This window comes from Microtus oregoni, unplaced genomic scaffold (genome assembly GCF_018167655.1).
Source record: "Microtus oregoni isolate MIOR12 unplaced genomic scaffold, Mior012 000043F_ref0000047, whole genome shotgun sequence".
In the NCBI taxonomy this organism is placed as follows: domain Eukaryota; kingdom Metazoa; phylum Chordata; class Mammalia; order Rodentia; family Cricetidae; genus Microtus; species Microtus oregoni.
Window position 1 is genome coordinate 9,206,908 of NW_024543210.1, and position 15,489 is coordinate 9,222,396.

At 46.1% G+C, this 15,489-nt stretch overlaps 1 protein-coding gene across 1 annotated transcript; it reads right to left on the reverse strand.

The window, feature by feature from the left end:
• Nucleotides 1-930: 930 nt before the first annotated feature.
• LOC121434396 (serine protease inhibitor A3N-like) lies at nucleotides 931-13,985 on the reverse strand. Its single transcript, XM_041633305.1, has 5 exons — nucleotides 13,902-13,985; nucleotides 6,610-7,256; nucleotides 3,962-4,235; nucleotides 2,888-3,038; nucleotides 931-2,030 (listed from the first exon to the last, which is right to left on the reverse strand). Exons 2-5 carry the CDS (start codon nucleotides 7,241-7,243, stop codon nucleotides 1,830-1,832), a joined length of 1,260 nt encoding a protein of 419 aa, XP_041489239.1. The 5' UTR covers nucleotides 7,244-7,256; nucleotides 13,902-13,985; the 3' UTR covers nucleotides 931-1,829.
• Nucleotides 13,986-15,489: the final 1,504 nt, after the last annotated feature.

The window sequence follows — 15,489 nt, forward strand, 5'->3', positions numbered from 1 at the left end:
TTTTTGTGTTCAGTGCCCTGATTTTTTGTTTTTCATTTTGTTTGGTTTTGTTTTTCAGACAAGAAACTAAATGGCTTGAGCCATTATCTTTGATCCTTGCTTAAAAAGTCATTGGATCTTTCTGCCTCACTCATGGGAAACAAGCCAACAAAGATATAATCCCGTGAGTAGATATCACAGTATCAGGATGGTCCATCTTCTTTTTCTTAGACACGGGATGCCATCAGTCCTGAGGGACTTTTGGTGATCCACCTCTCCTTCTTGTCTCCCTATTGTTGGGGTAGGGGAACAACCTTAGCTACTTCAGTAGACCCCTCTCCCTCCCCTAGGCTGCTTTGTGTTCTCCTGTTTCTACTAATCACACTGTACTTCATCAGTTTCCTCTCTCTAATCAAACCAGTTAGGTGTAGGTGTTGTTACAGGACCATCAACCATTAGCCACAGGGCTGGAGGCACAGAGTCTCTCAAACATGCCCAGGTGTTCCCGGAAGTCGATTTGGATCCACCTCAAACAGCGTCTGGTCAGGTCCAAGAGACACTGGATGGTTCCCCAGAGAATGGAGAGCTGTGACACAGCCAGCTACTCCAGGTTGTGGCGAGCTCCCCAACTTTCTCAGGTTCCCCTAAGATTCCCATGCCCTGGGTCAGCTAGATGTAGTCTTGAGAAGTCCTTTCATTTCCCCATTTTTTTTTGTAATAAGCGAAATGTGGGATTATTAACGTTCAGGCATTAAACCAGCCTGCCTCATGTCACGCAGCAAGATGCACCTGTCAGGTCTCAGGCAAGGGCCTAGCCAGCCTACAGCCATATGTCGCTACATCATGTGCTGTGTTACTGCTGTAAGGCTCTGGACATTTGCGCCAATACCACTTTAAAATGTTGTAATTTTAAAAAGCAGTGTGCAAAAGAAAGGCACCATGTGGCACAGCTCAGGTGTGTGGGGGATTTATTGGGGGAGAAGTGATTGGGGATGGAAAAACGGGGCAGGTGAGGGGAAGACCAGCCTCTGGAGACAGGAGCAGTAGAATAGAAAAGAGGAGCAGAGAATCACACACAGAGAGAAAGAAACACACACACACACACACACACACACACGGGAGGGGAAGGAGGGCAGGACCATTTTAAAAGGAAACGACTACACAGGAGGCACTCTTAGTGGCTGAGGATGTGTACCCCAAGGTCAGGCTGGTACAGATGCCTAAATACTAACAGCTGTACTAGGAGAAAAGGAGCTGGTCGGACCAACCAGCTTCAGGAAGCTGCAGGAGCAAGTGCTCCAACACAATGCAGGATGTGGGCAGGACCAGGACACCCTGCAAGGGACAGGGGTTGGCAGAGCCTGAAAGAGGAAAAGGGAGAGGCAGGAACTGAACACCAAGTGGTCGCAGACGTTGGAAATTGACTCAGGGTGGTTGGTTTCCTTCTAAATCCTGGGCGTGAGGTCAACATGGTTGACCTCTAAGTGTGCATAGTCCCATGAAGGCTGAGGAACATGAAGGCAGACATAACCAGGAGCCTAGTTATGAACTGAGTCTACCTGCCAGGGACCGAGCTTTGGGCAGAGGCACATAGAGAAGAGGCAGGAGGGAGGGGCCACAAAGACAGAGTTCAGGCTCAGGAGCAGAGCTAGTGCTGCCAAGAGGACGGGAACCTGACACTGTCTGTCCACAGGACCCTGTGCACGGTCGAGTCATACAGATAGTCACTGCCACTGTCCAGTCCAGGCACACCACAGCCAATCAGAGCATGGTGGCCAAAATGCACAGAGAGACCCACATACAGGCTCAATCCCTGGCTCCCAAGAGGAAGCCTCACCACTTGGGAAGTTCTAGTTTCCCTTGGGATTTGTAATTTTGGCCATAAAGAGTGAAGTCTGAGTATTTGTGTCAGAGATAATCATCAGGAACGGCCTGTCAAAATGCACTTCCAGAGGATCCAAAATTAGAGCCGATCCCATCAATATCATTCCCGTGGCAGCCGCTGCTTCTGTGCCTGTCTCAGTCACGTCCAGCACAGCCTTGTGGACCACCTGTAGGAGAAAGACATCACTCACTGGAGACCAGGGAGGGCAGCAGAGGAGATTCCTGGAGCATCCACTGCTGGCCTCAGCTGCTTGTGAACTTGTGCCTATCATGAGCTCTGCCCCTGGTGTCAACCAATCTCTGCTCAGGGTGTGAGACAAGGCACACTCTAGGTCTGCTCTGTCTCTGAGAATCTCTGCTGATCTCAAACTCACTACACACTGAGGATGGGTGGAGCCAAAAACAGTCCATACTCCACAGGCCCCTTCCGGGAAAACAACCGGGAGCGGCCAGTGTGCCTCCTTGGGAATACAACAGTAATGAACAGGGCATGACTTCTCTTTCCTAGACTGCCATGATCTGCGGGTACAGATTAGAGCCCGGGCTTAAGTGGGCACTGCACAGAACACCAGGCATTGCCATGCTGTGCATCTGGGAATGTAACGTGCGGTCCTAAGGCACCGCCTCTCCTATTCTTAAGTTTTTCATCTCAACTGCATACATCAGTTGTTATTTCCTTTACTGCTCCAGTTCTGTGTGCTAGACAAGAACTGCTGGCGTGGCTGTGAGCGAAGTGGATTGTGGGAGGCATCCACAAAACATTGCTGGTTAGTGTGATTGAGGGCCAAAGACCAGGTGCAGGCTCCTTCCCACCAAGGCTCCTGGGTGAGGTTATGTTCACAGGATAGAGGAGAATTGGCTGCATGGTATCCAGCAGGAGTATATGTATCTAGGCTGTAACCCAGCTCTCCCTGGATGAGGGAATCTCAGAAATGCAGGCTTTCTCACACTTTGCCATCTCCCACACACCTGCCCTCACCACCCACATTCACCAGTGAAAACAACCCAGTGTGTCTTGGCTTACCTGAGAGACGCTGAGGTCCTTGGCCCCTGTGATTCCAGACAGGTCAGCCTGTGTGGAGAAGACTTCCCTGATGCCCAGCTGAGGAAGGGATCTCTCCAGGCTGTAGGCAGTGGAGATGGAGAACTTGGGCAGGGAGAGCTCATTGATTTCCCTGAGAATGGAAAGAGAAATGTAAGAGTCATGTAACTATATGTTTCAACCTTTTGAAACCTTTCAAAGCACACTGTAGCTGGGCAGATCTGCACCCGCCCTCTCACTGGGAAGATGTAATCTTTCCATTAGTGCCTCCTTCACATCATTTGCTTTTCCTGAGGCCTTAATTACCTAACAGTGCTGGAGGGGCAACAAGGCATGGTACCAGGTGTGTCCTTTCCAGAAACGCTTTGCTCCCACAAATGCAGTCCTTCCCTTGTTGTGTGGACTCAGACTCCATCTCATGATCCACCTGTTTGCAACTGCACACCCCACCTGAATTCAGCTGGTTTTTAGCCTTAGACCTTCCTCTTCTCAATCTCACAACTCATTATCTTTTAACAAGTCAAATAATATTGGTTTCATTTCTGTCTCCCTAATCTCTCTTCCTAAGTGGCACGATGAGCCCACAAAGGTAAGAAATTTTGTGCTTTAGCCTCTGATATACTCTCTGGATTTAATTAGAACACAGCACATAGTAGGTCTTCAAGTCATCATTGCACACTGGTGAATGAATGAGTGATGAGGGGATGCGATGGCTGCACAGGGCAGAGCTGATTCTCAGAGCTGATCTCCTCTCACCCTCACTCCCTCTGCCCTCCCACACCCATGCAGGATTCCGTGTAATTACAGCCTGGGAGACAAAGGAATCCTCAGTTCCTGCTCTAGCTGATGTCATCTTGTGAACAACAAAAATGACAGAAAACGCAGTCCCCACACTACAGAGTAAGCAGAGGTAAAGCCACTCCCAATCTGCCGGTCTCTGCGGACTCTCAACCCATTACACTGGGTGCTAGTGAGGTTCTGAGGTACAGGGACACTGGCCTCAGGCTGACAGTAGGATAGGGACCCAGGCCAGCTCTGGTTGCAGAGGACACGCACCTGGGCCTCAGAGAGTCCCTCCACTTTCTCAGGGTCTCTGGCTGCAGGCTGGCTTCCACCTGCTGCATCTTGCCTTGGTCAGGGAGGATGAACAGGGCGCTGGCATTGCCTGTGTACTTCAGCTCCACCACAGTGCAGGACAGATCCTCATCCCGGAAGTAGGGTGTGATCAGAAACACATCGTGCATCATGGGCACCTTCACTGTCCTCTTGTTGTCCAAATAGAAGTTAGACTCACGTGTTCGCTGGGGGTAAAAGGGCATCCTCCATTTCCCTAAATGTGGAGTAGGTCATCAGCTTGTAAAGCAGCAGAGAGACCCCACCTCCACCCTGTTTCCGCCCCATTCCCCAGTCTTGACAGTCTTCCACAATCCATCCCCCACAACACCGAGTTCCCTCCTGGTTACATAATCTAGGTCAGAAAAAAAAAAAAAACATTGGCAGATGCAGAACTGTGAGTGAGAAGTGATCCGCAGGCTTGGAAAGGGAACTCAAACCAAAGCTTCCCTACTTGAGGGAGCTGAAAAACAGCTGGGGATCTGAGGCTGGGGTGTGTACCAGACTTAAAGTGAAGGTGCTGAGACTGGGGCCTGGGAGAGTTGGGGAAACCTTCTTCCTCAGGGGACCCATGTCTAGAAGACAAAAGAGACTCTATTCTCTCACTCTGTGATGTTTGTCAATGTTTGTGTTTTAATTAATAAAGCTTACCTGAAGATCAGAGTACAAAGCTAGCCATATAGGTCAGGCAGTGGTGGCACACATCTTTAATCCCAGCAGCCACACAATAACTTGTGTGGCTAATGCAATACAGTCTGGGGGGCGGGGGGTGCTTGCCTTTAATACCAGCATTAGAAAGGGATATAAAGCGAAATAGATAGGAACTTGCTCTCGTTGAGTCTAAAATGTCATGGAGATAAGAACTCTCTAGCAGTTGGCTGCTTTTCTTTTCTGATCTTCAGCTTGAACCCCAAAATCTGTCTCTGGGTTTTTATGATTATTGGTCCACTTTAATAGAAGTCAATGCCCGAAGTCAACAGTAGATTTAGATTGAAACTCATGAGATTTGCAACTTCCCTGAGTTGGATGACCAGGATCCCATAATTGGTTGACTAAGATATGGGTAATGAGTCCTCTTCTCCCACGTTGGCTACGTTCTTGTCCATGAATCAAAAATATCCTATTCACACTTCCACTACATCCCAAGTACATGTGACTATCTGCAATACAACCTGGGTGGAGAGGGGGCCTTGGTACTTTGACAATCACTTGGAATCAGGATCCAGCCCATAAACATACATCCTCACCTCACAGCCTAGCAGCCTTGGAGCTTGGGTCCTGTGTCCAGCAGAGGGAGACACATCCTGCGGTCCCATCCTTCAGGCCATCTCTCTGCTTCCCTTCTTTTCAGAGCACAGCTGCTCTGGAGCCATCCTGGACTTTGTCCTCTGTCCCCCTGTCCTCCTCTGTCCATGGTCAATTGGTTTTCTGTCTATTGTCCCAGAGGCAGCACTCCACCTGCCCTAGACTATCCAAAGTTCAGAGTCCCAAATCTATCACAGCTCTAGTCTCATGGAGCTTTTTACCTGGCATCATTGTGTGGACCATTGCCCCACTCCTTGGTCTATCACAGAGTTTTGCAGATTTGGCCGCTGGGTGTCTCCCTACCAACCGTTACCTGCAGCAATTTCAGCCTAGTCTCCCAACTTTCTTATCCCCCTGTCCCAGGAGTGTATCTTTAGTACTGTGACCCTGCAGGCTGCCTGGGTTCCTAATTTTACAAACTAAAATTCCAAGAAGCAGTCAGACACTAAACACAGACCACTCCCTGGCTGACACCTCGCTCTCACTAATGGCTCTCCTCAGTCCTTGCTTTCCCATGACCAGGTCCAGCCTTACAGAAAAGGCTCAGGAGAGAGGCCCAGCAGAGAAACTCCCCATAACAATTGTGAACCACACTACTTTCCCTTTAAGATTGGTGTTCCCAGGCTTCTTAGGTCAGGAAGGACCTGGATCCTCCTAGGGATGAGGTTCCCTAGCAGATGGACTGTATAGGAGAGTATTAGACATGGCAGAGTGGGTTGAGTGAGGGACTCCTGTGTAGATTGAATGCAATTGGCTCCCATAAGCTCAGGGGGAGTGGAATTATTAGGAGCTGTGGCTTTGTTAGAGTAAGTTTGGTCTTGTTGGAGGAAGCATGTCACTGTGGAGGTAGGCTCTGAGGTCTCATAAATGCTCAAGATACCACCCAGTGTCTCTGACCACTTCCTGTTGTTTACAAGATGAGGGCCTCTCAGGTACCACTCCAGCACCATGTCTGCTGCACACTGACATGCCCCATCATGATGATAATGGACTGAACCTCTGACCTGTAAGTGAGCCCACCACCCCATTAAATGTTTTCCTTTATAAGAGCAGCCGTGGTTATGGTGTCTCTTCACAGCAATAGAATATTGACCAAGATATCTAGTCTACAGAGAGAAGACATGACTTCTGCACAGTCAGATAGGAAGTAATGCATGTTAGTAATCAGAAGTTAGGCACCCAGGTCTCCAAGGCCATGAGCCTCTCATTTCCAGTGCTCAGTGTATGAACACAAGGTACACAGCCAACACCCTCTCCAACCCCCATAAAACAGGGCCCATCCTCACCTTTAAAGTAGATGTAATTCACCAGCACCATTAATGCATTCTTATCCAGGCCTGAGATCAGGTCCTTGATCTTCCCATGGGTCTGTTTCCTCACATAGTCATTGATGAGGTTTTTGACTTCATGAGGCTGCTGGAAGTCGACACTTGAGGCCTCAGCCTGGTACAGCGCCCTTGCCTTCTCCTTGAACTCTGCCAGGATCTGCAGGCGCTTTTCAACAAACATGGTGCTGCCTATATTGATCTGTACCTGGTCATTTGGCTGGCTGAGCATGTGGAGGAGCTGCCCAAATCCCCGGTGGATGTCTGCCTCAGGGGTCTCTGTGAGATTGAACTTGAGACCTTCTAGAATCTCTTGTAGAGTGTTGTTGCTTGCTCCCAGGGACAGGACTGCCAAGGCAGCTGAGATGCTGAGTGGGGAGAAGACAATGTTTTTATCTGGATTCTCCAAAGCCAGCTCCTTGTAGACGCTGAAGGCGAAGTCAGTATTGATTGAGGCCAGTGCTAGACTGTCCACTCTTGCCCCATTATTTTTTTCTTCTTGGACTGTGGTTCCTATTGTACCATCTGGTTGGCAGAGAACAGCAGGGCAGAACCCAGCAATCAAAAGTACAAGAGCTACAATGATGGCCATCATCTCTCTTCTCCTGCTGAAAAGAATGATCTTTTGAGTCTGGGAGGTCCTGGTGGTATCATCTCCTACTCCTCCTTCCTGGCCTGAATTATATCCCTGTTCTGCTGCTTCTTTCTGCCTTTGGGGCTGTCCACATGAGATGCTCTGGCCACTCAAATGGCAACACCAGATCCCATGCACCCTGTCACCACTGGATAAAGCAATGCTGTAGTAGTCAATTTCCTCATAGAGAGTCAGGATCCATAAAGACAAAGGGACAAGCCAGGGTCACAAAGGAAGGAAGACAAGAACCTGGGGATGGGCAAAAGCCTTGTGTAATCTTAGATTCTCCTTTTCATAAGGACTCATAAGAAATCAATGAATACTCTTAATCTGCACTTGTGCCCCATCCCACAGCACCAATTTCTAGTCAGGTCTTAGTGAGGGATCCTTGAATTATATCACTAGCAAATGGCACACCCCAACCTCCAGATGATATGTCGTGACGTTTCACTGTCCTGGGCTACATCTGATTCATGTTTCAGGGCATGGGGTGGGCTAATTGAGAGGAAGTCAGGCAGATATCTGTTGCAGTGCTAATGCCTGGCCACCCTTGAGAACAGACATTAGGACTAATAGGATTTGGTTCTTTCAGCCCTGCCAGAATTCCACATGGTGGTTTGTGTCTCAGCTTGGAAGGCCTCCTAGAAGGTAGAAAAAGGAATGTCTTCCCAGTCTCTGACCCCTGGACCATATTTCATTTCAACTGTCAAGATGGCTGTGTGTTACCAAACAAATGGGTGGACATCTCTGGGCAGCCTGGTGAGTCGCCCAGGACTTGCTATTAGTGAAAGTGTCAGGCTTATTATGGTAATTGGGAGCATTTGTAGGGAATGTTTTGAGGGCCATCTCCTCCACACACCCGTGGAGTAGGAGCAGCTAGCATCCTAAAAGACCACATTTGAAAGCTTGTGATCATGGTAAACATTGGTGCCCAAATTTAGCCTCTGTCCCGTCTATAGGTGAGTTCAGAAGAGAACTAGAGACATGAGAGGAAAGGGATGATGGCGAAGACGGATAGCAAGGAGAGAAGACAAGATGGGGAAATGAAGCAGGAGTGAGAAAGTGGAGTGAATAGGGGGAAGGAGAAGAGGTGCAGGAGGGAGGGGTCAGATGAGGGAGCCAAGGGGAAGGTGGAGGGGAGAGAAGACTAGAAGAACCTAAGAGGAGAATGGAGACAGCAGGGGAGGGAGGTATTGGAGCTGAGCTACATGTCTCCAAAGCTGTCACATGATTGCAGAGGGGTCAGGGTCTTCAGCTGCCTCTACCCTGTGTTTCCTGTCAGACTGATGCATCCATTTCTTTGAAAAAGCATTCAAATGTATTTTACCTCAAAATTATTTCCACAGAAAACAGGCTAGTCTGTTTGTGCAGGAGACTTGGCTGGGTGGCTAAGCTGTTGTCTTCTTTTCCTGGCTATGAAAGGGTGGAGCCCCTCTTCTTGGCCATGAGTGCTTCTAGGGAATTGGGGTTCCCGATACCAAGGTGTCCTGTCAGCTACAAGCATAGCAGAGATGTCACCTCCCACAGGGGTACTCTGCAGCATTCCTGTCTCCTCACAGCTATGACAGCAGCACCTAGTCTAGATAAGGTCTCAATACTTTCTCCCTGTGGAGGGTGGGAAGGAACAGGCTCCATTCAGTCTCCAGGAGCAGAGCCCATGACACCCGCATCTTCCATAGACAGGAAGACTTAGACCGATAAGATTTATGTGCACCGAGAAATGTCCCCTGCCGACTTAACAACACACCTGAAAGCTCTAGAAAAAAAAAAAGAAGCAGACGCGCCCAGGAGAAGTAGAAGACTGGAAATAATAAAACTGAGGGTGGAAATCAACAAAATAGAAACACAGAAAACAGTCCAAAAAATCAATGAAACAAAAAGTTGGTTCTTGGAGAAAATCAGCAAGATCGACAAACCCCTATCCAAACTAATTAAAGGATAGAGAGAGAACACGCAAATAAATAAGATCAGAAATGAAAAGGGGGAAATAACCACAGACACAGAGGAAATTCAGAGAATCATTAGACCTTACTACAAAAGCCTATATGCCACAAAACTGGAAAATACAAAAGAAATGGACATTTTTTTAAATAAGTACCATATACCAAAGCTAAACCAAGACCAGGTGAATGATCTAAATAGACCTGTTACTCACGAAGAATTAGAAACTGTTATCAAAAATCTCCCTTCCAAAAAAAGCTCAGGACCAGATGGTTTCAATGCAGAATTCTACCAGAACTTCCAAGAAGAACTAATACATATACTCCTTAATGTATTTCACAATATAGAAACAGAAGAGTCATTGCCAAATTCCTTTTATGAAGCTACAGTTACCCTGATACCAAAACCACACAAAGACCCAACCAAGAAAGAGAATTACAGGTCTATCTCACTCATGAATATCGACGCAAAAATTCTCAATAAAATACTGGCAAACCGAATCCAAGAACACATTAGAAAAATTATCCATTATGACCAAGTAGGCTTCATCCCAGAGATGCAGGGCTGGTTCAACATATGCAAATCTATCAATGTAATCTACCATATAAATAAACTGATAGAAAAAAACCATATGATCATTTCATTAGATGCTGAAAAAGCATTCAACAAAATTCAACACCCCTTTATGATAAAAATCTTGGAGAAATTAGGGATACAAGGGTCATACCTAAATATAATAAAGGCTATTTACAGCAAGCCGACAGCTAACATTAAATTAAACGGAGAAAAACTCAAAGCCATCCCACTAAAATCAGGAACACGACAAGGATGGCCACTCTCTCCATACCTCTTCAATATAGTGCTTGAAGTTCTAGCAATAGCAATAAGACAACATAAGGGAATCAAGGAGATTCGTATTGAAAAGGAAGAAGTTAAGCTTTCATTATTTGCAGATGATATGATAGTATACATAAGCAACCCCAAAAACTCTACCAAAGAACTCCTACAGCTGATAAACACCTTTAGTAATGTGGCAGGATACAAGATCAACTCCAAAAAATCAGTTGCCTTCCTATACACTAAGGATAAGGAAGTAGAGAGGGAAATCAGAGAAGCATCACCTTTCATGATAGCCACAAATAGCATAAAATATCTTGGGGTAACTCTGACCAAGGATGTGAAAGATCTATTTGACAAGAACTTTAAGTCTTTGAAGAAAGAAATTGAAGAGGACACCAGGAAATGGAAGGACCTCCCTTGCTCTTGGATTGGGAGGATCAACATAGTAAAAATGGCAATTCTACCAAAAGCAATCTATAGATTCAATGCAATCCCCATCAAAATCCCATCAAAATTCTTCACAGATCTGGAGAAGACAATAATCAACTTTATATGGAAAAACAAAAAACCCAGGATAGCCAAAACAATCTTATACAATAAAGGGTTGTCCCTGACTTCAAACTCTATTACAGAGCTACAGTATTGAAAACAGCTTGGTATTGGCATAAAAACAGAGAAGTCGACCAATGGAATCGAAGACCCTGACTTTAACCCACAAACCTATGAACACCTGATTTTCGATAAAGGAGCTAAAAGTATACAATGGAAAAAAGAGAGCATCTTCAACAAATTGTGCTGGCAAAACTGGATGTCAATCTGTAGAAGAATGAAAATAGATCCATATCTGTCACCATGCACAAAACTTAAGACCAAATGGATTAAAGACCTCAATATCAGTCCAAACACACTGAACCTGATAGAAGAGAAAGTCGGAAGTACTCTACAACACATGGGCACAGGTGACCACTTCCTACGTATAACCCCAGAAGCACTGACATTAAGGGCCTCATTGAATAAATGGGACCTCCTGAGACTGAGAAGCTTCTGTAAAGCAAAGGACACTATCACTAAGACAAAAAGGCAACCCACTTACTGCGAGAAGATCTTCACCAACCCCGCAACTGACAAAGGTCTGATCTCCAATATATATAAAGAACTCAAGAAACTAGACCGTAAAAGGCTAATCAACCCAATTATAAAATGGGGCACTGAGCTGAACAGAGAATTCTCAACAGAAGAACTTCAAATGGCCAAAATACACTTAAGGTCATGCTCAACTTCCTTAGCAATCAGGGAAATGCAAATCAAGACAACTTTAAGATACCATCTTACACCTGTAAGAATGGCTAAAATAAAAAACACCAATGATAGCCTTTTCTGGAGAGGTTGTGGAGAAAGGGGTACACTCATCCATTGCTGGTGGGAATGCAAACTTGTGCTACCACTCTGGAAAGCAGTGTGGCGGTTTCTCAGGAAATTCGGGATCAACCTACCCCTGGATCCAGCAATACCACTCTTGGGAATATACCCAAGAGAGGCCCTATCATACAACAAAAGTATATGCTCAACTATGTTCATGGCAGCATTGTTTGTAATAGCCAGAACCTGGAAACAACCTAGATGCCCTTCAACGGAAGAATGGATGAAGAAAGTATGGAATATATACATATTAGAGTATTACTCAGCAGTAAAAAACAAGGACTTCTTGAATTTTGCATACAAATGGATGGAAATAGAAAACACTATCCTGAGTGAGGTAAGCCAGACCCAAAAAGAGGAACATGGGATGTACTCACTCATATTTGGTTTCTAGCCATAAATAAAGGACATTGAGCCTATAATTCATGTTCCTAGAGAAGCTAAATAAGGTGAATCCAAAGACAAACACATAGGCATCCTCAGGAATATTAACCTTCATCAGGCGATGAAAGGAGACAGAGACAGAGACCCACACGGGAGCACCGGACAGAAATCTCAAGGTCCAAATCAGGAGCAGAAGGAGACGGAGCACGAGCAAGGAATTCAGGACCATGAGGGGTGCACCCACACACTAAGACAATGGGGATGTTCTATTGGGATCTCACCAAGGCCAGCTGGCCTAGGTCTGAAAAAGCATGGAATAAATCCGGACTAGCTGAACATAGCGGACAATGAGGAATACTGAGAATTCAAGAACAATTGCAGTGGGTTTTTGATCCTACTGCACGTACTGGCTTTGTGGGAGCCTAGGCAGTTTGAATGCTCACCTTACGAGACCTGGATAGAGGTGGGCAGTCCTTGGGCTTCCCACAGGTCAGGGAACCCTGATTGCTCTTCGAGCAGATGAGGGGGGGGGACTTGATCGGGGGAGGGGGAGGGAAATGGGAAGCGGTTGTGGGGACGAGGCAGAAATCCTTAATAAATAAATAAATTAAAAAAAAAAAGAACTCAAGAAACTAGACCGTAAAAGGCTAATCAACCCAATTATAAAATGGGGCACTGAGCTGAACAGAGAATTCTCAACAGAAGAACTTCAAATGGCCAAAATACACTTAAGGTCATGCTCAACTTCCTTAGCAATCAGGGAAATGCAAATCAAGACAACTTTAAGATACCATCTTACACCTGTAAGAATGGCTAAAATAAAAAACACCAATGATAGCCTTTTCTGGAGAGGTTGTGGAGAAAGGGGTACACTCATCCATTGCTGGTGGGAATGCAAACTTGTGCTACCACTCTGGAAAGCAGTGTGGCGGTTTCTCAGGAAATTCGGGATCAACCTACCCCTGGACACAGCAATACCACTCCTGGGAATATACCCAAGAGAGGCCCTATCATACAACAAAAGTATATGCTCAACTATGTTCATAGCAGCATTGTTTGTAATAGCCAGAACCTGGAAACAACCTAGATGCCCTTCAATGGAATAATGGATGAAGAAAGCATGGAATATATACATATTAGAGTATTACTCAGCAGTAAAAAACAAGGACTTCTTGAATTTTGCATACAAATGGATAGAAATAGAAAACACTATCCTGAGTGAGGTAAGCCAGACCCAAAAAGAGGAACATGGAATGTACTCACTCATATTTGGTTTCTAGCCATAAATAAAGGAAATTGAGCTTATAATTTGTGATCCTAGAGAAGCTAAATAAGAAGGTGAATCCAAAGACAAACATATAGGCATCCTCCTGAATATTAACCTTCATCAGGCGATGAAAGGAGACAGAGACAGAGACCCACATTGGAGCACTGGACAGAAATCTCAAGGTCCAAATCAGGAGCAGAAGGAGAGGGAGCACGAGCAAGGAACTCAGGACTGTGAGGGGTGCACCCACACACTGAGACAATGGGGATGTTCTATCGGGAACTCACCAAGGCCAGCTGGCCTGGGTCTGAAAAAGCATGGGATAAAACCGGACTTGCTGAACATAGCAGACAATGAGGACTACTGAGAACTCAAGAACAATGGCAATGGGTTTTTGATCCTATTGCACATACTGGCTTTGGGGGAGCCTAGGCAGTTTGGATGCTCACCTTACTAGACCTGGATGGAGGTGGGCGGTCCTTGGACTTCCCACAGGTCAGGGAACCCTGATTGCTCTTTGAGCTGATGAGGGAGGGGGACTTGATCGGGGGAGGGGGAGGGAAATGGGAGGCGGTGGCGGGGAGGAGGCAGAAATCCTTAATAAATAAGTAAATTAAAAAAAAAAAAGAAATGTCCCCTGCCTCCAACCCAGTACCCCAGGAAAACTCCTCACCCCTCTTCCAAACAAGACCCCGGGTCACTGCCAGTACTGCAGTTCTGTAAAAGCACCTTCCACTGTCCCCAGAGAGAAGAAATTATGGGTATTACCTGCAGAGCTGCCAGTGTCTGTGACAGAGGAGTCCAGTGTTTGGGGTTGCTTCTCTCCTGGGGTGCCGTTCTCTGATGCACACTCAGGTCTATTTATCCCCACCAGGAACACCTCCCACCTCTTAGGAAATGCTGGCACGTACAAAGTGTGCTCTGTGATCTGACCGGAAGCTGGCAGGCAGGATGATTTCTGTTAACATGAATTTAGAAACTCTTGCTAGCAGAAAACATCTATCACTGTGTGTCAATCAATAAGGCAGCTCTAGCTGGATTTCAAGGTCACAGCTTCTTTTTCTGCAATGGTTCAAAGTTCAGTGTGGAGATGGGGAGTAAACAGAGGTTAAAAAAAAAAAAGACCGACTCTGTTCCATCTGTGTAACCGTCCTGTCTGGCAACAATGGACGTATTCTCAAGAGACACTCGCTCAGCCCTCTTTGACATCAGACATCTGAAGGAAAGCTGCCTTGTCTTGAAGTGAAAGGAAATCCCTGAAAGAATTCTGTGTCTGCAGAGCCTGGCTGGATGATATTAATTTTAGTACTGGGAAGAGATTGGAACATTGCAGGACCAGATGCTAGTTACCTTCTCATGGGCTGAGTGCTGCCTCTCTGGAACAGCCTGTTTGTCTCCCTCCACATCAGAACTCAACCCCATGACAATAGATTCTATTAACATATAGACATCTTACAAACACTAAGAATGCCAGCAGATAACATCTTCAGCCAGCAGAGAAGCTCCCCATCTTGATGCAGCCACCTCTCTGAGGTTCCCACCCCCGCATCTCAAACTTGCTTTGACTTGTCACTTTCTTTGTGTAGTTACACTATAACGTTTTCATGAGTCTGCTTCCACACTGAGACATGGAATTTGGGTAGCCTAAGTCTGTGCTCTCAGGTCATTCACATTCAGAATGGCTTCAGGATATTTATTTCTTGAGGATTATAACTTAGTCTTAGTCTCTTGAGGATGACAAGTGTGTGTTATGGGTCAACAGTGTTGATAGAGACTCAGGCACCAGAGTTAGATCCAAAGATGAAGTTTCCCAAATGAAGGGGCTGGTCCTAACATGAAGGTTTTTGCCTGGACAAACAGAGTCCTAAAGGCAGGTCTCTGTTTATCAGAGATTACCTATGGCAAATTTATGCTTCCCAGGGGTCATCCTAAACTTCCCACAAATGTCAGCTATCTCAGCATGGGTACCTAGTTCCCCCCAATCCAGATAGTCTGAATCAGCTCAAAGTTTCCTACCCTGCTGTTCTATAAAAGTTGCTTTCTTTTCTGATATTTTGCTTCTTCACATTGCTCCCCAAGAGAAAGACTTGAACATTTGGTCCCTAATAAATCTCTCTATTTCTGAAGCAGTCTAATTTGATAATTTTTACTTTTACTGTCTCCTTGCTTCTATTTTGTGCTCAAACCAGGGAAAAACACTGGAGCAGCAGCGGTGTGGCCTGGTGTCCCCTCTAGTGGAGGCATGAGCAGTGAGGTGTGACTGGGAGGCCCTGCTGGGGAGGAGTAGAAGTGTGAGTGGCAGAAGCCATTTCCAGAAACTATAGTGAAAAGTTCTTCTGGAAAAGATTACCTGTGT

What these genes read in the sequence shown, in the direction of transcription:
- LOC121434396 (XM_041633305.1), bottom strand. Translation starts at nt 7,243, where the DNA reads ATGATGGCCATCATTGTAGCTCTTGTACTTTTGATTGCTGGGTTCTGC. An exon ending in GAATTACATCTACTTTAAAG is followed by an intron (nt 4,236 to 6,609) that starts GTGAGGATGGGC and finishes CTCCACATTTAG; the next exon opens with GGAAATGGAGGATGCCCTTT. An exon ending in AGGGACTCTCTGAGGCCCAG is followed by an intron (nt 3,039 to 3,961) that starts GTGCGTGTCCTC and finishes TTCCATTCTCAG; the next exon opens with GGAAATCAATGAGCTCTCCC.